Source organism: Falco naumanni, chromosome 11 (genome assembly GCF_017639655.2).
Source record: "Falco naumanni isolate bFalNau1 chromosome 11, bFalNau1.pat, whole genome shotgun sequence".
Lineage (NCBI taxonomy): Eukaryota > Metazoa > Chordata > Aves > Falconiformes > Falconidae > Falco > Falco naumanni.
This window is the reverse complement of record NC_054064.1, coordinates 22,569,688-22,590,899: the sequence shown is the minus strand read 5'-3', so window position 1 is coordinate 22,590,899 and position 21,212 is coordinate 22,569,688. Positions and strand designations below refer to the sequence as shown.

Sequence of the window (21,212 nt, the reverse complement as noted above, 5' to 3'; positions counted from 1 at the left end):
GCCCCCGGAAGCGGCGGCGGCGGCGCGCGCAGGCGGCCGGAAGCGGCAGCAGCGGCAGCAGCAGCAGCATGGCGCGGCGCGGCTCCCTCTCCGGCTCCGGCTCCGGCTCTGACTCGGACTCGGACGACTCCTCGCTCTCAGACTCGGAGGTGAGGCGGCGGTGGCGGGGCCGGGCGGCGTGGCCTGCTCCCGGTAGCCGCGGGGTGGACTCTCCCGGTGCCCCCGCCGGCGGCTGGGCTGACCGTGCCCTCCCCACAGCTGCAGGAGGCCTTCTCGCGGGGCGCGCTGAAGCCGGGGCTCAACGTGGTGCTGGAGGAGCGGCCCAAGCGGCGCAACGACGTGGTGAGCGGGGCGGGGCGGCGCCTTTCCGGGGCCGGGCGGGAGCCCGGGGCCGGGACCCGCGTCCCGTAGCGGCGGGGCCGGGGCCGGGGCCGTCGGGGCAGGGCCGGGTCGGTCCCCGCGCTGCTGCCGTGATTTGGGGCGTCACCCAGCGGCCTTGGGGGCGCAGCCTGGGTGTTCAGCCCCGCCGGCCTTGGCGTCACCGAAAATCGGGAATAAAACTCCTTCAGGCCGGTGTAGCATTAAGCAGCAGGCGTTACTTGTGGCGGCACCGGGTGCACGGGGGGTCGCCCCACCTAACGTGGGTGCCGAGCAGTTTCGCGGGTCCCATTTTATATCACACAGCTATTCATATTCATGACATTTCCAGGATTTCTCTGCATATGTATGAGTCTTCTCGGGACCTTCATTACTATTATAATGTCCTTTTACGCCTGCGCAGTTACGCCCCTTAGGTGGTCGTCTTGACGGTCTGGTGGTCGGTACTGCCTCTTCGCTCCTCTTCATCCCGTTGTTTGTCTCACGACTCCCCCTAAGTTCCTGCACGTATCCCCAGCTTGACACCTTCACGAACCACAGAACCAGCTTGACCTGGTTTTACTGCTGCAGACTCCCTCTTAACATATTCCTTGACTAAAATAATGCTTCCTTGGGCGGTTAGTAGCTACATACAAGAGTTACAAAGCCTAAACAATAGCTGGCCCCAAGGACACAGCCAACCTACGCTAAAAGCTAGTTTCTGTACACACTAGAGCAGAGGTTCATGCAGCGATCGCAGCATTGTGCGTGGTGGGGGTGGTGGTGTCTGTGCGGTGCTGTGCAGAGCTGTGCTTCCTTCACAGAACGGCCTGAAGCAGTGCCTGTCCGAATTCAGGCAGCAGCTGGAGTGGGTGGAGAGGCTGGACGTCACTTTGGGCCAGGTTGTGGACCCCACCTCACAGAGTGCTTCTAACAAAGAAGCTGTTGACCCTGAGAATGATTTCGAGAGAGAGATGAGCTTGTAAGTGTCAAGAAGGAGGACTTCTTGTAGGGTGTCGGCATGCTGCTGCATGTCAGTTGTGTTCCACAGGTGTGCTGCAGACTGTCGCGCTGGCTGTCACTGTGGCACTTTGGGGCCATGTATTTTACATTTGATGGCTCTGAATGTTTTCCAGAGTAGCTACAAATTAATTTCGGTATATTTAACTTGTCTTGTGACTGGAAGTAATTTCCTTCCTCGCAGCAGACTTCCATCCTTTGCTGAAAAGTTTATTTTAAAAGTTCCTTGGTTGTGGCGCTATGGATTTAACACAGGATATGTATTTTTCTTTGTGGATTTGTTTTGGTGTTATTACAGTTCTCATGTTTTGCTTTGCCTTTTATAATCCAACATATAAAATTAACGGGAAACTAGATAAATGTATGTGTGCAAGATAAAAGGGTTAATATTGTACTGGCCCTAAATTATTTTTAATAGCACTGAATGCTGTAGGGCATAGAATGTTGATATAATTCTAGATCAGTGTAGATTCCAGTATCAGCTACTCTTATGTGAGCAGAGTTTCTGTCAGCACTGTGAGATGCCCGGTACCCAGTGACAGAGCTGGTGCTGCGCTGTCTCCCTAGTTACCGGCAGGCTCAGGCAGCGGTCCTGGAAGCCCTACCTCGGCTGCATAAGCTCCAAATTCCTACTAGAAGGCCGGATGATTACTTTGCAGAGATGGCCAAATCAGACCAACAGATGCAGAAGGTATGTGCAGTGAATAATGGCTTTCTTTCCTGTGTTATGTGTTGGTTTTAGCCTGTGTTAGGGATTAACTTGAAGGTGTGATGTGCAAATATATACCTTCATCTCTCTGACAAATGCCTGTGACAATGTTTGTGTTTTGAAATTTTGTTAGTGACAGGAAATTTCTTCCTGTGTAGGTATTTCATTGCAATGTGGGGATTTCAGGTTGGAACATAAAGTAGAAAAGGCCAATTTATATTCTGTCCTGAATTTATTTAATATTAAAAATGGAGATGACTTCTCCGTATGCGTAACAGTGGTTGTAAGGTTGGCTGTGTTCATGCTCTTTGTCGTAAGACTTGCAGTCAGCTGTAGCATTAACATGATCCTTTTTCCCTGTTTAAGTTTCACCCTTTGTTTATAGTCAGTGTGTTTTGGTTCTCTGTGATTTTAAACTGTGTGTTACTGAATTAATCTGTTGCCGGTAGTAAGTCAGATTTGTGTAGGACACAAGAATTTAATGGACTTGCGTCTTGATTGTGGTGTTCGTTCAAAACAACCCTAATTTTTGTTCTAGTTTTGGAAAAAAAAGACTATATTGTATAAGTTAAACAAACATGAGCTGGAGTCTAATTTGGAGGTTCATGTATGATTTGGTCACTTTTGTTGGCTGATAGAATCTTCCTAGAGAAGGTGAAAATTAATAATTAGCTTGTGCTGAGGCTTAAGTTAATTCCGCACGTTACTGTTACCTTCTTTTGCTGGGAACTGTTTGAAGAACAGGTTTTATCTCCTATTGGAGTCACAGACTGCATCCAGAAGATCTATGTTGAAATCTTTGTAATCCCTTGTAATGTGGCATCCTTATAGAAATGTTTGTGAACAAGGAAGGAATGAAAAAGATGTGTTCTATGGCACGGAAGGTTTGTTGACTCTTCTTCAGTGCCTTAGTTTTAATGGTGACAAGAAAGAAACTATCAAGTCTTCTACACACACCTGATTAGACTGACAAGATACTCTGGGTTTAGCGGTTCCATCGGAGCTCATTATAAGGCTTTGTCTTGTCCCTGTGTGAGTTTTGTCTTTATAACCAGATTTTGGCTACAGATCAGTTGAGGAGTTTCTGTAATACTGTTAAAGCCTTGAGCTGAAAAAACATTATGCCTTATAAGGCATTATCTGATTGATTGGGTTTTTTAGATGCATTGATAGTTCACATATAATTATTGATTACAGGACTGCACAGCAATCATAACATTCTCATCTTTTCTTTTGTGTTACTGATACATTGTTTTTTCTATCCCCTAATAAGATTCGACAGAAGCTTAAGAGTAAACAGGAAGCAATGGAAAGGTCTGAGAAAGCAAAACAGCTCCGTGCAATGAGAAAATATGGCAAGAAGGTGAGGAGGAACTACATAGCTAAAATACATGGAATCTGTCTAGTCTTCAATCTGGCTGGTTTTAAGGAAGACAGCAAAAGATGGGATACCTTAAAAAAATAAATAAGAAAAAGAGAACAGTGCAAGGAACAACACTAACATTCTGCTTCTAATCTCAGGTGCAAACTGAGATTCTGCAGAGGAGACAAAAGGAGAAAAAAAATATGTTGAATGCAGTCAAGAAATACCAGAAAGGTAAAGTTAACTTGTCTAAGGGAGCAAATGTGTAATGGGAATAGTCATGTGTGAGCAATGTAAGGCAGCGTGATGTGTGGTGTCAATCTGTAATGCTGGGCACTGAGCTTGAAAGGCTGCTGCTGTGCAGTGGTAGTGAAAATCCTCCCAAGTAGCTGTTCTTCAGTGAGGGTGACTTCTTGCTATTTCTTGCTTAGACTGAAAATTTGTATTTTCTGTGGTGGTTACTATTATGTCTTTGTTCTTGTAGGTCTCTCTGACAAGCTGGATTTTCTAGATGAAGAGCAGACATCATCTCAGGGGAATAAAAAAGGCAGCGCAAGTCAACGGATGAAGAAGGGGTGAGACTAGAAAAGATATTTCAACGCAGAATCTCTGATTCAGTCTTTTAGGGAATCATTTCGTGGATCAAGCAACCTGTTCCGATTAATGTAAAATAAGTCCAAGGTAGCTTTCTGTCCCTAGAGATGAGAAAAACTATGGCCAAAAGGGAGTGGAGACTGAAATGTGCTAATTTCTGCCTCTTCAAGAAGAAGAGAAAGGTTTATGATGGCTGATGGGAGTCCATCAGCAAATACATATGCCTTCTTGAGAGCTTAGTGAGAAAAGGAGTATAGGCAATGATGCTGTTTGGTTGTTTTTCAGACCAAATGCCAAAAGACGATACAAGAATCAGAAGTTTGGTTTTGGCGGGAAGAAGAAGGGCTCAAAGTGGAACACAAAGGAGAGTTTTAATGATGTATCTAGCTTCCGGTCAAAAGTGGCTCACAACAAAGGCCCAGGAAAAGCAGGAAAAGGAGGAAAAAAAGCCCTCAATGTAAGTAAAATTGCATGCAAACAATCCTGGTTGACTAGGAAGCCAGCCCTGGTCTGTGAGGGAGAGCTGAGTATATGATGTGTGCTTCCAGCAACTGGAAGAGATGGGAGCTGAACATTTGTTCAGTTGAGGACAGAACTGAAGACAGTGGTTCAGTATCTCAGCAGGGAAATGAGTGGGGAAGTTAGCAAGTAATATTTGTTGCTACCTGTGTCCCAAAACCTCCCTGTCCAGAGATACCGACAAATATCCTCTCCTGGGTATTCTGCTCAAGCTGTAGAGCTAGAACAGATTGAGAACATGAAAATAAAGATCATAATCTGTCTTTTTTTTGCAGAAGAGACCTGGAAAGAGAGCAAGACAGAAGATGAAGAGCCGAGCGCGCTAAGAGCACTGTGCTCCCCGGTGGGGTTCCTGTGTTTCTGTGTGTTGCGATATGTGTTTCTGTTGTCATCAAGCAGCTCACTGTGGAGCTGGCTGGATGCTTCCAAGTGGCAAGTGGAAACTAGTGCCTTATCACTAATTTCTTCTTACAGTTTTCTTGAAGGATTGTTTTCTACTTAAACCTTTGATGTGTGAACACATTAAATGGTTTGCACAGAATTATGTCCAATTCATGTTTAGCTGTTTTATGAATGGCGGCTGGAGCCTACTCTGTGTTCCCTTCATTCTGACAGCTTTTTCCACAGCTACTGTTGACAGGTACTTGGTGAACTTGAGTTCTGGGTTACGTCGCCAATGTCTGAATAAGAAGTCTGGAGCCTGTCAAGATGTTAAAGTGATTTTTAGACTATTTATATAGATGTGTTTTGAAACAGCAGTGAGACAAATGCAGCAATCTTATAAACAGGTTTATTTCTGTAACTATTGTCAGGCTGAAAATCTGGGAAGATTGAGGTTTTCTCTTCCCTTTTCTCAATATCTTCTCTTGCCAGAAGTCTACCTAATAACAAGCAGGGCCTAAGAGGAGATACCATTAACTGCTTCTATCTAAGTTGTGTGGTTTTGCCACTACTACTGCAGTTCTGACTGCTCCTCGCTGTGCCCTGTAGCAGCCATTTATTTAGTGATGTCAGTTCTTCGGTGTGGGAAGTAGAGCCTGCAATCAGTACGGTCCACGTGAATCTGGGAAAGAAAAATGATGAATAGTCATGTGCTTTTACTAGAATTACTATTAGTAGTCCCTTCTGAGAAGAGCGATGTGTGGTGTTCTTGCTGCTGAGAAATACCTGAGTCAGAAATGAATAGGGTACCACTTATCTGAGAATACACTGTTCACTGCTTTGTTATGGTAGAACTTGGTGGAAAAAAACAACTTTTAACGTATGAAACAGCATCACGAGTCCTGACTCTCTAAAAGTAACTCACTTCGCTACACACAAATAGTCTAATCCTACAGCAGTATCCAACAGTGTAAAGCCCTGCTGGGATGTCTGTCTCTAGCCTTGTCCTGAGTAACTAGTTTACCTGAAGTGTAATGTGAAAAGTTGCAGAGGACCATCTTATTTTCTTGCCTCATTTTTCTTTGTAACACACCAAAATTTATCAGGTCCTCATTTGCCTTTCTCAAAACACTAATCTACAAAGTCATTGTCACAGCTATTGCTTTGTCAGATACGATTGATGTCTCAGCTTCTTAATAAGATTTCTTTTCCTCTTATTTATTCACATTTCCTCAAATGAATCCTCACTGGTGTATTCTGCCTCTGCTATACTTAACTGATTATTGATTTTATGGTTCTGCTGCAGTTTGTTCAGTGTTACATTTCTTTTCACAGTGCTTAGTATGTCACTTCACATTGCTCACTATGCCATTTCTCATGGCTGAATGCTTTAATAAGCAGCCGTGATTATGTGTGCAGCATTTGGCAGTAGGCTTGGAGTCAACTGTCACGGCAGGTATTTTGCATAAAAGTTTCTCAGAAGTCTACTGTTTCTGTGTTCACATGACATAGGGTTGTGAAGTCATTTTAGGTGTAAATTATAAAATCTTGTTGTCTGTGAACAGCTCTCCTAATCTCTAGTCGTTCCTGTTTTCCATGTTTGCCACAAATTATTTCTTGCATGAACATCTTTCAGTGTGATGGGTTGAATCTGTCTAAACCGTGCAAAGAGCTGGGTCCTTAAGCACCCTACTCACCAAAGGTTGTGTGTTCCAACCAATTTCTTGGCTTTCAGTTTGTGGCTCTGAATATTTCTTTGTTGGCTCCAGCGCTGCATGGTGAATAAGACTGAGAAACTCGGCTGTTGGTTTAAGAGACACAAATACAAGTAAAAGAAAGTACGTTTAAAACCCAGTCACCTGTGGATATGTGTTAGAATGGGACGTCTTCACACTGTCCAAGCAATTGAGAAAGCCAAGGCTGGAGGCAACCTCTGTGCTTCTGTTAACGATCTTACAAAAGAACGCAGGTTGACATTTGTACTCAAATTTTCATCCTGAGGAAGTCTCAAGATTTGCCTGGCTGTCCTGTCCTGTTAATTCTGTCATCCCTGTCTACTGTATTGCAGCATCTTACATCACATCTAGTATCAACCAGTGTTCCATGTTAGCTCTCATCTTTCTCAGTTGCAGGAGACCTGCTGCCTTTCCCTGTTCTGGTTTTCTTTACCCCACCCCCCATCCTTGACTAGAGTAGGCCAACCCTAACCAACCATTATGGTTTCTAGACAAAACTGGCATGTTAGAAATAAGGGAGCAGTTGCTATAAGGGTTCCTGATATTAGTGCTCTAAAGCAAGACTCAGCAGCCATTTCAGCAATTTACCATATATGGTGGTTAGGTAGACTCAGCAATGGCAGGCAACATGTACATATAAAACATATTTCTAGATTTTATTTTGTTTTTTTGGTTTCCCCCGAAAGAGGTTTATGTTCTCAAGCAGAATTTTATAGTATGATAACTAAAAACAAAAATAAAAGCATAACTGCATGAATGCAAGCTTGTACTGATAATGAAAAGTAATGGGAAAGGGCCTAAAGGTCAACCCCCCCGCCTTATGTTTATCAAAAAATCATGAATGAGTTTAACTTTCTTACATTGTCACAGGACTATTTCCACCTATGTCATCTTTTAGAGTAATTTGATTTTTAAAATCTTATTTATTAGTCATTTTCTTATCTTAAGCTTATCATAAGCTGTTCAGAGATTTCTTACCATCTGCTGGCTCTTCTATATTATCATGCCAAGACATAGGCTTCTTGGTGATAGTGTGAACTGGAAAGAAACGATGCAGGTGAATTACTTTAATGTGAATTTAGCATCATAGCCAAGTGTAGGATATCTATTTTGGTGAATGTTCTTTCTAATTATTCCCCAGTCTGGGCCCAGTTGCTTCACTTAAGTTGTAAACCAGGGGTCCTCGAACTTTTTAAACAGGGGGCTGGCATGCAGATTAAGTGGCAGCAAGTCATCTGCAGCTGCTTAGTTCCCCCCCCCCCCCCCCCCCCCCCTCAACCCCTGGCGGTGTGTGTGTGTGTGTTTCTGTAAATACTGGGGGCCAAATTGAGGACCCTGGGGGGCCGTATCTGGCCCATGGGCCGTAGTTTGAGGACCCCTGTTGTAAAGGAAGAACTGCACGTGAACAGAACAAAATGAGCTGAGTGCAGACTAACAGCAACTTCCTAGAAAGGGAAGGGAGTTAGACATGCTAAAGGCCCTTCGCTGGGTGCTGCCTGCGTTCACCACAGCAAAGATCTACCCAACCCAAGAGTGGTGGCTTGCAGAGTGCCAAATTCCAGGAAATTATTTTCCTTTTGTTTGTTTTTGGTTTATTGTAAAAGCTAGACCTGAGTGAATCAATTCACACCACCCATCTGTGCCAGCACAGATGATGATATGCTATGACCATGAATTGGCGGGCTGAAGGAACACAGCGTAGTGTTGTGCTGCCAAGAACCCCTCTTAGCTCTGAGGGGTTTGTTTGCTCAGGACCTGGGAGTTCTAGTTCCTGAATAGCTGCCTCGCGCTTCTGCACCTTTACCAAGGCACCACCCGAGTGGGTGAGCTGGCCCTGCCGCCGTTTGCTCTGTGGGCGTGCAGGCTGGCTCCCTGGGCAAACGAAAAGCCCACCGGTAGCTCCTTCTAGATCTACCCCTCTCTCGAGTGTCCCTGACGGTCAGCCGAGTGCCGCGGGGCCCACCGCAGCCTCACACCGGCCGGCCCCGGAGCCTGCCCCCAGCCCGGCGGCGCGGGGCTTCGCGCCGGCTCTCCGTGACCGTGGGACCGCCTTACCACGGTGGAGCGGGTTCACGCTGTACTGGGTGCGCAGCCTCTGGCACTGCCGCTCCTTCCGCACCCGCTCGCACAGGAGCTGGTTCTGCCGCACCGGGTCCGGCGGCTCCCGCTGCCCGCCGCGGGCGGCCATGGCCCCGCCGAGATACGCGGCGTCCCGTCGGCTGGCGACGGCTCACGTGGTCCTTCGCGAGGCTACTGATTGGCTCGGCTGGTGCTTCGGCCCCTCCCCTCGGACATTTACCTTTGCGCCTCCTATTGGCCGCCGGTTTAAAGCCCCTGGTGCTGATTGGCGGTGGCGGCACGCGGCGGGTTTGAACGGTCGGTACGGAGGAATGGAGGACGCGGAGCTGCGCTGCACGGTGGCCGTGGAGCAGCCGCTGCTGGGGGGACAGGTCCCGCGGCGCCGCGTCATGCGGGGCGCGCTGGTGCTGCTGGGCCGCAACGAGCTGCGGCAGCTGGTGCTGCGGGTGGTCGGCGGCAGCGGCAAGGCGGCGGCGGTGTTGAGTTTCGTGCTGGCCGGTGACGCTGTGAGGCTCTTTACGCGGTTCGCGGGCGAGGGTCGGGCGGCTGTGCGGGTGGGGCCGGGCCATGCCCAGGTCCTGCTCTCCGACTGTCCCCCAGACGCGCTGCGCCGCTTCCTCCGACTCCTCCGGCTCAAGGTTGTCGCTGGGCAGCGGGGCCCGCCGCGCACACCCCGCCTGCTGGACCGGCAGTCGCCGGCCTTCGCCGTCATCAGCCCGCCGCAGGAGCGGGCCCCGCTGCGCGGCCCCGAGGCGCGGGGGCAGCGCCCGGCGGCGGTGAGTTCCGGGGATGGGGGGTAGCCCCGCTTACCGGCCCTCGTTACCGGGCCTGCTCTCACGGCCCGCCGCCGCCTGTCCCGCAGGTGCCCCGCGCGGAGAGGCGGCCCCCGGTGAGGCTCTCGGCGGAGCAGGAGGCGGTGCTGGGCGCCGTGCGGAGTGGGAAGAGCATCTTCTTCACCGGCTGTGCAGGTGAGCGGGCCGGGCGGCTGTCACCCGGTAAAGTCCTCGGGAATCGCCGCTGACCTGCTTCTTCTCCCTCCTTCAAGGGACCGGGAAATCGTTCCTGTTGAAGAAGATCGTGGGCTCCCTCCCTCCGAGTGTCACCTACATTACGGCCAGCACTGGAGCAGCGGCTTGCCACATTGGTGGTACCACTCTCCATGCCTTCGCAGGTAACGGTCTGCCTGACAGCAAGGGGCTGGGGGCTCTTGCTCCCTTCCCAAAGAATCAGGAGCTTCCTAAAGCTTTGCTTTCTTCTCCCCTGCCAGGGATCGGCTCTGGGAAGGCACCACTGGAACAGTGCGTTCAGCTGGCGGAAAGGCCTGGGGTACGGCAGCACTGGCTAGCCTGCCAGCACTTAATTATCGATGAGATCTCCATGGTGGATGGCAAGTTCTTTGACAGGCTGGAGGCAGTGGCGAGGTGAGCAACCATCAGGTCGCACAACTAACAAATGAATTTCCCTAAATTTTCAGGCTGCTTCCTTTCCCTGGTTATGTGAAGGAATACAAGGCAACTGCTGGCGTAGGACCAGAAGGAAGTGTGAAATCACAGCCAGCGTTTGGGCAGTTATTTCTCTTAAGATAGGTTTTGATCATGTCGCTGCTCTCTAGCTGTGGCTGTTGTGGTTGCTGTTTCCTTCTGTGGAGCCAAGTGTTGTCTGTAGAGCTGAGTCCACAATACAGCTGTCTATGCTGTGCCCAGCGGTTTTCTCTTACAGAGAGAAGCAGCTGTAGTTAACAGCTACCAAAGAACCAAGGCTGGTAATGACTCCTGGGGTGGGTAAGCAAAGCATATTTAATGTCCTGTAGTAGCATTGCTTTATTATTTGAGCTGTTCTGACACAGCTGAGGATAATCATATTTTACTGCAGGTAGTATATGTTTGAATATACTGATGGACTAAGAAGCAACTTCTGAGACCTGACTATGTCTGGGTCATGGATGCCACTCAAATGTCTCTCTTTCTTCCCTTTCAGGGTGGTCAGAAAACGGGATGAGCCTTTTGGAGGAATTCAACTAATCATCTGTGGAGATTTCTTGCAGCTACCCCCAGTCTGCAAGGCTAATGAAGAAACCAAATTCTGCTTCCAGGTACAAAGCTGTCCCTAAACTTATTGTCGTACTTCAAGTCTTCCTCTTTAACAAGAAAATTATTTACCAGGCAAAAAGCTGGAGGAAATGCATCCACATAAACATGGAGCTGACTGAAGTGCGGAGACAGACCGACAAGACCTTTGTGTCGCTCCTGAGTGCAATCCGTTTAGGCAGGTGAGGAGAAACTTGTCTTTCTTTGCAATCCTTGCTCCCTACTGATGGAGGAGAGGAAAGAGTGGTGTGTTACTTCTCTGTGCTCTATTGGGAACGCGTGGCTGGGGGCAGTAGCTATAAATGCTTTAGTTAATGTAAGCAGTTTTTGTATATGCTGCACTAGTAAGGCAGGACCCTTTCTAGGGTGGCTCTTTGCAATTTCTGCAAAGGAATTTAGTGAATCCTGAGCTGGAAGTGGCCAGGGCAGGGCTGGGGCGCTTGTACTGCTTGTCAGCTTTGTGTAGTTACCTTTTTCTGTGCTTCTCTCTAGAGGCGTGGGGCTCGCACAGACTGATCCAGCTGTGTGGAGGTTACTGCTGCTCAAGACTTGTTCCTGATCACTTTAAATAATAATTCTCTCTTCCTCGTTATCAGGTGCACAGAGGAGGTTACCAGACAGCTGATGCAGACTGCTGCTAACAGGTCTGAGCGTGATGGGATCCTGGCTACGCGGCTATGCACCCATAAAGATGACGTAGAAATAACTAATGAGAGACGCTTGCAACAGCTGTCAGGTGAACTTCTTGGAGGACACTGCTGGCTTTGGGGCTGAGCTCTGACTGGGTGCAATGTCGACACTGTGGTGTCAGGACGAACTGGTGTTCTGTTATGCCCAGCAGCACCAGTCCAAAATGTGCATGTTGAAATTGAGCTGCATGGGGAAAAACTTCACAGCTTTTTTTGCTTAAAAATCCACAACTGTTACTTTTTGGTGTGTAATAGACAGTGAGCTAATTGCTTGCTGTGAGGTAGGACAGATGATTTATTGTTTCCATACCCCTGCTTTTTCTTTGTACAGCAACTAAGAAAGGCTGTGCTTTATCGAGCCGCAGCTTGGATTAAGGGTTATTTCATTTTTGCCTCCCTGTCTGGCCCTAGGATTCTTCCTTAATCCTCTTCGGAGATCTGGTTTTGGCAGCAAGCGAAACTGGTCATATGCTCAAAATGGTGACTGCTCAGTTCTTATTTCCTGCTGGCCTTTGATTCCTGAGCCTTCTTATGCTCTTGGAGTTAGGTTTGGAAGAGAGGCCATAACGAGCTTTCTGCTCTTAGATGTGACAAGCTTTGTGTGAAAATGTCCTACCAGCAATGCAGAATGGATATTAAAAGAATTGCTGTTAGAAATAAGCGCTAAGCCTCCTGCAGCACTGTGTGGAATATGTTCAATGGTTGTGATTTTTCACATCTTTGTGTCCTTAATAGGAGAAGTGCACGCTTTTGAGGCTTTGGACAGTGACCCAAAGCTAGTGAAGCTAATTGATGCTCAGTGTCCTGTGGGTGGTAGAGTTGAGCTAAAGCTTGGAGCTCAGGTAGGTGTGTGCGCATGTTTGTGAAAGACCAGCGGATCAAACGGCATAAGAAAAATAAAGGAATAGCAGATAAATGTAGAGTAGCTTGAAGTATAGAATGTAGATTCTGCATAGAACAGCTATGTCAGGCCAACAGAAGATTCTATCTCGGTCTTTGTATCATTTCTGCTTGGAATCTTATCCAGACAGAATTAGTTTGATTTGAGTGCAGGTCCGTATCTTGTGGACTCTGGTGACTGCTATGACTTTGGCAGACATTTTTAGTCTGGTTTAGAAGCTTCCAGGTAGAAAAAAGCACAGGCAGTCCTTGCCTGCAGTCTTAGTTCCACGTGCAGCAGCCCTTCCGGCCTGTAAGGGTATGGCACAGCTTGCCAAATCGGCAGGGCTGGGCATCTTGCTGTGAGCTAGGGCTGTCAGAGTGGAAAGGATGCAGGACTGTGCTTAGCAGCAGCACTGTTTGATTTGGAAAGTTGTTCCTTGGGTGTTCCTAGAAACTTTGTATGTCTAGGCTGGTTGGTGTTTGGGGAAGTGGAATGTGTTGCCTGGAGCTGAGCTCATGGCTGTGGACACAAGCAGCTCAAGTGGTGTTAAGTGCTGCCTGATGATGTAGCTGGGAATCTTAGGAAGAAAAGGCTGTGAAATAATTTCAATCAATGGGAGGTTGTGCTCTATCCTGCAATAGGATGATGTGGTTGTGGCCATGTCAGCCTGCTATGCTTATGCTTCCTGGCTAGAAGCTTAACTGCAGCTGGCTGAACAGGCTGTAAAGCCAGTGTGCTAAGCGATTTTCTTTTTCTCTGTAGGTGATGCTAGCTAAGAATCTGGATGTGTCTCAGGGACTGGTGAATGGTGCACGAGGAGTTGTTGTAGGATTTGAAAGTGAGCAGAAGGGTAAGTAAGCTTTTTGATGTTGTAGTTGAAGAGGGGAAAAAAAACAGTTTATCATTGACAGCTATGACTTGTTAATTTTTATTTTTTTACTGCTTGGTAAGAATAACTTGAGGGAAAGACAGGAGCAGGTCTTCTCTGCAGTGAGTGTCTTGGGGCTCTAGTCAGCTAAAATATCACGTGCTACATCAGCTGTAGCCATCTGTAGGGCCGCTTGCGGATTTTTTTCTTTATTTTCTAGATCTCTATGTTCATTTGCATTTCCTGTCCTGTTGAAGCAAGTCTTGGTGGGGTAAATTTTTGTTTGTTTTTACTCAGAATAATGTTCTGCTACCTGCAGCGTGTATTTTTCTCTGCATCTCAACTGACAAATTACCTGACTTTAATTCTCCTGCTTAAGTAGGTCCCAACATCACTTCAGGACATCCTGATTACTGTGTGTGGGTTTAGGGTTTGTTTTTTGTGGTTTGGTTTTGTTTTGGTTTTGTTGTGGGACTTTTTTTTTTTTTTTTTTTTTTTTTTTATGCAGCCCTAAAATTCATGAAAGACTGACATGGGGAAGGAGGGGGGGGGAAAAAAAAAGTGTTCTTAGGCTGTCTGCTTCCTGGCTGTTGAGTGTCAGAAATACATCCATGTTTCTCTCTTGCTCCTACTCCTCCAGGGCTGCCTAAGGTGAGGTTTCTCTGTGGGGTCACACAGGTCATAAAAATGGAGAAATGGGTTTTCAAAGGACCATCAGGAGTTCATCTGAGTCGTCAACAATTGCCTTTAAAATTGGCGTGGGCCATTTCCATTCACAAGAGTCAGGTGGGTGTTCTTATACAGCTGTCTATAGACTTACACAATCTTAAGCCTTATTCCCTGGGTGAGCTTCCGTTGCTGGTAAAACAGGAGAGAAAACTGAAAGGCCCTTGTTGTGGGGGCCCTCTAGAATATGTGTGTCTAGCTGCAGCGAAGGCAGCACCTCTTCTGGTTGTGATGCTTGTCTATAGCGTTAATGATGGGCTAGCAATACTGCTAGTTTCCATAAGTGTGCTGCTACCTGCATAGTTGGTGTTGCCTTATAAAACAGCATTATTTACCACAATGGGTGAGTCAGGATAGTGTTTCCCTGATGGTCATCAGCACTAATGACCCTGAGGAAGCTGCAGGAGTCATGGTTATGCTCTTTGGGCTGGACTCACCCTTCGGCGGTACGTGTTGGATTTTTTCAATATAATTATTACAATTCCTACCTTTCCAGAAGGCTTCGTACACTTTGGTAAATACTTGTCTTGGAGACCTGTGAGTTTGTTCCTCTGACACTGTTTAAACCAGGCCATGTGATAAATTCCTCTCCTTCCTGGGATGTCTCCTGATGCAGACAGAGCTGGCTGGGTCTTACCCAAACTCTGTCTCAGATGGTTTGCCTGAGGACTGCCTGAGACTGGTGGCTGCTCCAGTTATCTATTAGGTGTGAAAACAGCAGGATTGCTTTCCCTGTTGTGTTGATTATATAGGATTTGTGGAGTTTCACACAAGAGGCTCACTGGAGTTAGTCAGTGGACTGTTTGCTAGCAATTTCCTGACAGTTGAAAACTGTCATTTCTACCGATCCCCATATTTTAAGACACTTCCCTTTTTTTTTTTTTTTTTTAAATAAAAATCAAGACTGCACCTTTGACAGATTCACAGCGTAGGTTAGTGGTGATACAGCACAGTGCTCTTGTTTTATTTGTTTGTTGTTCTGTAACAAACTTCTTTGTGTCTTTGACAGGGTATGTCTTTAGATTGTGTGGAAATCTCCCTGTCTCGTGTCTTTGAAAGTGGGCAGGCTTATGTAGCCCTCTCCCGAGCCCGTAGCCTTGCAGGTCTCCGTGTTCTGGATTTTGACCCAAAAGTAGTGAGAGCTGATCCCTCTGTGCTGCAGTTCTATAGACAGCTGAGACGACATCAGCTTGTAACCCAGGTAAAGAAAAATCTCATGCTAGGAAAGCCTGCCTTGTGCAATGAGGATGACATGTTTGTGCCAAGATGCTTCTTTTTCTTCCTAAGCAAGATGATTCAAACTAAAACTTGTAGTTTTAGTGTGAAACTCCAGAGGTGGAATGTGGTGGGGCAGATTTTGGTGGCAAAATAGTAGTGTTGGGATTGTATAACCTGGCCCTGTGGGTGAAAGGATGAGTTGGAATTCTTTGATCAATCTCTTGCAGTAAGGACTGAAGGGGAAGTAGACACATTAAAAAAAAAAAATATCTCTTGTTTTCAAATCACACAAAGTATTTTTTTTTGTTTTGTCCATGTTGTCCCCCCCCCCGTCCCCCCCAAAGGATTCGCTGCACACCCTTTCAGGTGATGATGAGAAGGAGAATGGGAAATACAGCTGAGAAGGCTCTTCCAGCCTCTGTGAGGCATCAGCACAGACTGCTGCATTGTGGTGATCTTGCTATTGAGTATATATTTCATAACATGAAGTTAAAGGAATTTATTTTGATGTTTGCTTCATTCTGCTGACTCTGGATATGTAGAAGCATCCCCATCTCGTGCCTCTGAAATTCGGAAGGCTTCTGTAGCCCCTTTCGGAACCCATAAAGCCTTGAGTACTTCTGTGTCATAGATGCAACTCTAGCAAACAAAATGACTGAACAAGGACGTGCCTGAGGGTCCTTCCTACAGTTCTATTCTATTGCTGCCTGATTGCGTTTTATTCTCCGCATATGTAGACTGAAACTTGTGTGCCTTTCTTCAAGTATACCACAGCTGAGTGATGGAAAGGGTGTGTGTCCTCTTTGCCTGAATGGATTGGACCTGTTCACAAGAGCTGCTGACACAAGGGAAAGCAGTGCTGGATATCTGGAATACATGCTTGATTCTCCTGCAAGCAAAGAGCTGCCAGGAGCTGGGTTATCACTTTATAGCATGCTGGGGTGTTCTTGCCTTCCAGATGCTTAACAGCAGGAGCCTTTGCATAACTTCCTCCACAAGCAGAACTGTTAGTTATATGTTGTCTGTTATGCTGATGCATAGCCTTTTATTAGTCTGTTGTATACAATAATTTGTAGCTTTTATTTTTTTTAACCTTCTGAGATGAGCTGGCACCGTTTAAAAATAGAAGGAAGTCCTAGATCTTATACCCATAATTATAGAACTACAAGAATCGTGAAGATCCATTACCTCATTAGCAGGAAGGGAGTGAGAGGAGATGGGGGCTGATGTGAGCCCCTCTTGTTTAAACATAAGGCTCACTCAAATGGGAGGGAGTTTCTGCTGGAAACAATGTGTCTGACTAATAAGGTGGAAGTTGAATCTGCAGTAGGGAATAATGGCCAAGGACACGTGAAGTGAGCTGTAACTTCACCTGTTTCAGCAAAAGCAGAGATCAGTGGAACTAATGTACTGTCTTTTAAAAGCCTTAATAAAGGAGAAGCTTTGGTCTTTGTATTATAGCACATTGCTTAAAGCTTAAGTAACTTGTATATTTTTAAATGTTTAACATGTGGGAATAATGTAAAATACCAACATCCAGCCAGAACTTGTCTCTGGCAGGTGAATGTCTCTGTTATGAAGCCTTTGCAGTTTGAATTGAAGGCTACTTCTTGGCAGCTGCTGTCCTTGAGGCCAGAGAAGGATGTTGACTAGGCAAGGGTTAACAAAACAGAAAAGAGATTTTGGTAGAATTTCAAAATGTATTTTTCAAGTGGGTTTTGTTTTTTTCTGGGCTTGAGGGGATATTGTTTTGGAGGAAGTAATAGTAGAAGACAGAAGTGTGAGAATTATTCAGAGGTGTTTGCTCTCAGAAGGGCTTCTCAATTTATTAGCACATTCTTTCTTCAAAGAAGTCTGGTGGGGAGTAGATGGGAGTACCTGAGGCTGGGGCTGGAGTCTGTGGAAGGTGAGATCTTTCCCTCTCACGCTGCAGGCTATTTCTGATGCTACCTTTGGTCTTTCAGACTCTCAGTGTGTGTGATTTTTTAATTTTTTTTAAATTTCTTTTTTTTTTTAAACAAAGCAACACTTTACAATCTTTGGTGCTGGACTTAAGCTGTTTGTCTGGCTTGGGGAGGAACTGAAAAATGACCTTCCCCTGCCTATAACTCTGGGAAGGAGGGTGCCTCTTGTTCCTTTGGCTGCGCATCAGCCCCCTACCCTGCTGTGCATCCCCATCTCGCAGCATTCTTGTCCATTCCTCACGCCTCCATTCTGTAGTGGGTGCCCTAGCTGAGCCTCTGTGCTGTGCCACTCATGCTTCGTGTGTTGTTCCAGCTGGACTCCAACATGCATCCTCCACCTTTATCGTGGGTTGCATTTCCGCTTTTGTTCACCTTGTTCTACAGACCATCTCCTGACATTGTTCCCATCTTCCCCTCGTGCCCCTTGTGCAGTGGTCAGAGGCTGTGGCTGCCCTAACTGTCAGGGGCAAGGCTGTCCATGCCTTCCCTGCCAGAAGCCTGGTGGGTGAGCTAAAAGCCCAGATGCTTCACCAGTGGGCTGGGCTGGGGCCAATTTGCAGTCTTGTGTGTTTTTAGAGATGTGAGGTTGCAAAATGAGGGCTTTGTGTTGCATCAGAGGTTGAGGTGTGGGATCTGAAATGCTCAGGGATGTCAAAGTGAGTTTTACTGCTGGGTTAAGATGGTTAGGAAAAATGTCATGCACTTCCAGTCATACGCAATACATTGATTTATTGACGGATTGTGTAAGAGTAATGAGATAATGCAGGTTCAAATCCTTTAACATCTTTTAAAAGGTTCATGTACCACTGTAATGACAAGATAATTTACTGTAAAAGTGTTGATTATGTACCATGAAAATAAACTTTTATTTGTGATTTTGTGAAGCGACTTAACTGCAGCTTTCATGGGTTTAGGGACTGAAATCTTTCCAGTTGTATGTTTTTTTTTTTTTTCTGCCAATTGAGATTTGAGATAAAACGCTAAAAAGAACTTGAAGCTGGAAAGGGTAATAAATATTTCATGTTAGTATTAAATGTACATGAAATATTGTGGTTGCCTTCTCAGAGGTGGAGCAGTGGGAACAGAATCGTGGTGGCTTTTGAAGTGTTGGCAGCTGTCCTGAGGCCAAAAGGGGTCTGTCCATGTAAATTTTGGATGTTCTCGCTCATTTCCAGCTAAAACAGATGTAGGGATGGAGGCTGAGGCCTGCTATTTAAATCCGAAAAGGAGCAGTCAGGACAAATCTGGGTTGTGAGGCTCTGTCATGGCTTCCCTGTGGTCAGGATTTCAGGATTGTGATAAGACCTTTTTTTTTTTTTTTTTTTTTAAACACGATAATGCTTCCTTATATAGAGGCTTAATATCTTGTAATAAAATAAAAACCTGTTCTTCCAAACACTTCTTAACATGTTAATTTTTCTTGCAGAGGGATATTAAGTAGTCTGTAGCTAGAACCCAGTACACCAACACACGTATGTTTGGGTTTTTTTAAAAACCCTTTTTTTATTGCAGTGACTGTACTGGAGGAAGAGAGCTACACGTCCTCTCTTCATTAGTAAAACAAAGAAGAATCTGAAGACCAAGCAACTTTTTACATGAGGCAACCGTGAGCCATCTTCAAAATGTCCACTGGTGCTGTTGCTTCCACCTACTGAGGCAAGGTGGTCTTAGCAGGTTGGATTTTTCAGGGACAAGTCATAGGGCTTGTAGCAGAGCAAGGACATATTCTCAACTCACACAGCTTAGAGCTCACACGTTCCCCCTGCCCCGACGTGGATCTTCTCCACTGGCTGCAGTCCTTCTGGCAGAGATCTGCTCCACTCTGCTTGGGCACCTGGAACTCTTCCTCCCTCTCTGACCTGGTGGGCATTTGCAGGGCTCATTTTGCACTTTTTACCTTGTTCCTCAGCCGTTTGGTATCCCCCTTCTCAAACCTGCTACCACAGAGGCTCCACCGTGCTGGTGATGGGCTCCACTGTGCCCTGTGGTGGGGCCGCTACGGAACCGGTTGGAACCAGCTGTGTGAGTTGTGGGGCAGCCCCAACCTCTCCTCACAGATTCCCGCCAACACCCAGGCACGGACGCCTGATACACCAAATGTCGGATGTGTTGGCTTCCTTCAAAATTGCCCGTCTGTCCTCTCCTGTAGATGCCTGCAACGCTTGCATGGTTGGATGTCCTGGGATCCAGAGGTAAGGCTGGGGGTGCTGCGGCAGGTAAAAAGGGGAACAGCAGGTAAAAATGGCGGAGGAGGCACCATTTACCTGAGGCAAGGGGCACGCCGAGAGGGCGCACAGCACTGCAGCGAACGGCTGGGGTTTCATTACTGTATTTCAATAAATATGAGGAAATTAATACCATCTCTCCATTTGTACAAACTGAAGAAATAGTATTTAAATGTGGTTTTTGCCTTAACTTAACTGCAGCTGTAATTAAGTGAATTAAACTACGAGTTTGATTCACAATTGTTATTTCTGTTACTACAAAGTAAGACGTTCTCTTTTCAAATACATTAAGCCATACGAAACTGCTTTATACCAGCTAAAGCTTCATGATACATTTATGTGTTATTGGAAGCATAATTCACATGCAGAGCATTATTAAAACCTTACCAGCTTCCAGTTTAAGTCTTTGTACAGTGATTTAACTCCCTTCTCATTCTTTATGTGATGTTTTCGTAATAATTAAACATGAATGTGTCTTTACAGTCTGTACCCAGAAGTCCTGTGGTGTGCACGAAAGGCAGCGGTAGCCCTGTTGGTCACAGATGCTGTAATAAGATTGTGTCTGTGAATTAGATCTTCCTGTCCAGAATTGCTCTGAATAGATCAAACAACTGCTACTCTTAAGTAAAGGAAATATAGTACATCATAGACTATGCCATGCATGCTAATAATGTAATTTTTCTCAGAGATATTAGAAGTTTCTCATTTTGTGTTATGCCACTCTGTGGCATGCAACTGTCTTCTGCTGCTAAATCTAAGCAGCTCTATTACTAGCATGAGGAAAGACCTGAATTACTAGAGATTGCATTTAGATGTGTAAAACCTCTGTCTCACTGTTTCCTGTACAATTATTTCACATGTTTCTATTACAGATTATAAGGATGTTGGATAGAATATTTGAGCAAAGCTACTGACTAGTGTATAACTTATGAAATGTGGTTACACAAGCAAAATAAGTTGATAACAAGTCTAAGAGTAAACCTCTTATAATTATCAAATACCAAACTATCTGATTTTTTTATTTTTTATTTTTTTTTAAATCTGTTACGATGTTGATACAGGAGGCTGTCACATGTGACACAGAACCTATGAAAGGCTGCCTGGGATGGCAGATGGAGGCCAGGTATGCACCAAGAACATCTTCAATGGTACCACATGCCTATGTGCAGGTAACTGAGTTAAGCCCATAATGTTCCAAATGTAACCATAACACACATTTTTACTGAATTGTTTATTACAATGTTTTTGCAAGAATGTAGAGCTATGATAAAGATGCCTCTGACAGAAATTTGATTAGAACTTTATTGGTTTTTTTATCATATGACGTTTGGCATTCCAGGAGTTTTTCTCTATTTATTAAAATATGTTTTCTGTCAATGGGTAGGTGAATATGTATATGAATCATACCTTCCATCTACTCTTCCCGAGTTACTAGGCTATGTCAGTTTTCTGTAGGTACCTAATATTAACGTTTTTTTCCAAATTATTATGAACGCCTTGAGAATTATAGAGGGATTTGCCCAGACTTTGTCGGGGGTTGGGAGTGTTAGTCCAGGTCTTCAAAGATTCTGGATCCTGTTTTTTTTATTGAAAGATATGTGCTTCCCTATCATCAAATATCAGCTTAGAGAGGATGTAATGTGTTTTGCAGATGATGCTAGACATTAAAGTAAAAACATAAGTAAAGCTTTGTAGGATTATTCCAGTAACTAATAATTTACAAAAGTGAGGCAACACATATCTTTGAATATCTCCAGCTGAAGGCTGAACAGAGTTATTGAATATAATAAATCA

General features: G+C 45.6%; 3 protein-coding genes across 3 annotated transcripts; 2 read left to right on the top strand and 1 right to left on the bottom strand.

The window, feature by feature from the left end:
- The first annotated feature begins 44 nt into the window (after positions 1 to 44).
- EBNA1BP2 (EBNA1 binding protein 2) lies at positions 45 to 5,103 on the top strand. Its single transcript, XM_040610996.1, has 9 exons — positions 45 to 149; positions 259 to 342; positions 1,182 to 1,339; positions 1,945 to 2,068; positions 3,360 to 3,449; positions 3,608 to 3,683; positions 3,934 to 4,024; positions 4,329 to 4,500; positions 4,838 to 5,103. The coding sequence occupies exons 1-9, from the start codon at positions 69 to 71 to the stop codon at positions 4,886 to 4,888; spliced, it is 927 nt and encodes a 308-aa protein (XP_040466930.1). The 5' UTR covers positions 45 to 68; the 3' UTR covers positions 4,889 to 5,103.
- Positions 5,104 to 5,338: 235 nt separating this feature from the next.
- On the bottom strand, positions 5,339 to 8,906 carry FAM183A (family with sequence similarity 183 member A). The gene is made up of 4 exons (XM_040610997.1): positions 8,735 to 8,906; positions 7,658 to 7,717; positions 6,641 to 6,744; positions 5,339 to 5,625 (listed from the first exon to the last, which is right to left on the bottom strand). The coding sequence occupies exons 1-4, from the start codon at positions 8,865 to 8,867 to the stop codon at positions 5,560 to 5,562; spliced, it is 363 nt and encodes a 120-aa protein (XP_040466931.1). The 5' UTR covers positions 8,868 to 8,906; the 3' UTR covers positions 5,339 to 5,559.
- A 146-nt stretch (positions 8,907 to 9,052) lies between these two features.
- On the top strand, positions 9,053 to 18,589 carry PIF1 (PIF1 5'-to-3' DNA helicase). The gene is made up of 12 exons (XM_040611147.1): positions 9,053 to 9,534; positions 9,621 to 9,726; positions 9,804 to 9,929; positions 10,026 to 10,179; positions 10,736 to 10,850; positions 10,921 to 11,027; positions 11,442 to 11,581; positions 12,270 to 12,376; positions 13,180 to 13,267; positions 13,926 to 14,071; positions 15,021 to 15,212; positions 15,574 to 18,589. Exons 1-12 carry the CDS (start codon positions 9,070 to 9,072, stop codon positions 15,628 to 15,630), a joined length of 1,803 nt encoding a protein of 600 aa, XP_040467081.1. The 5' UTR covers positions 9,053 to 9,069; the 3' UTR covers positions 15,631 to 18,589.
- Positions 18,590 to 21,212: the final 2,623 nt, after the last annotated feature.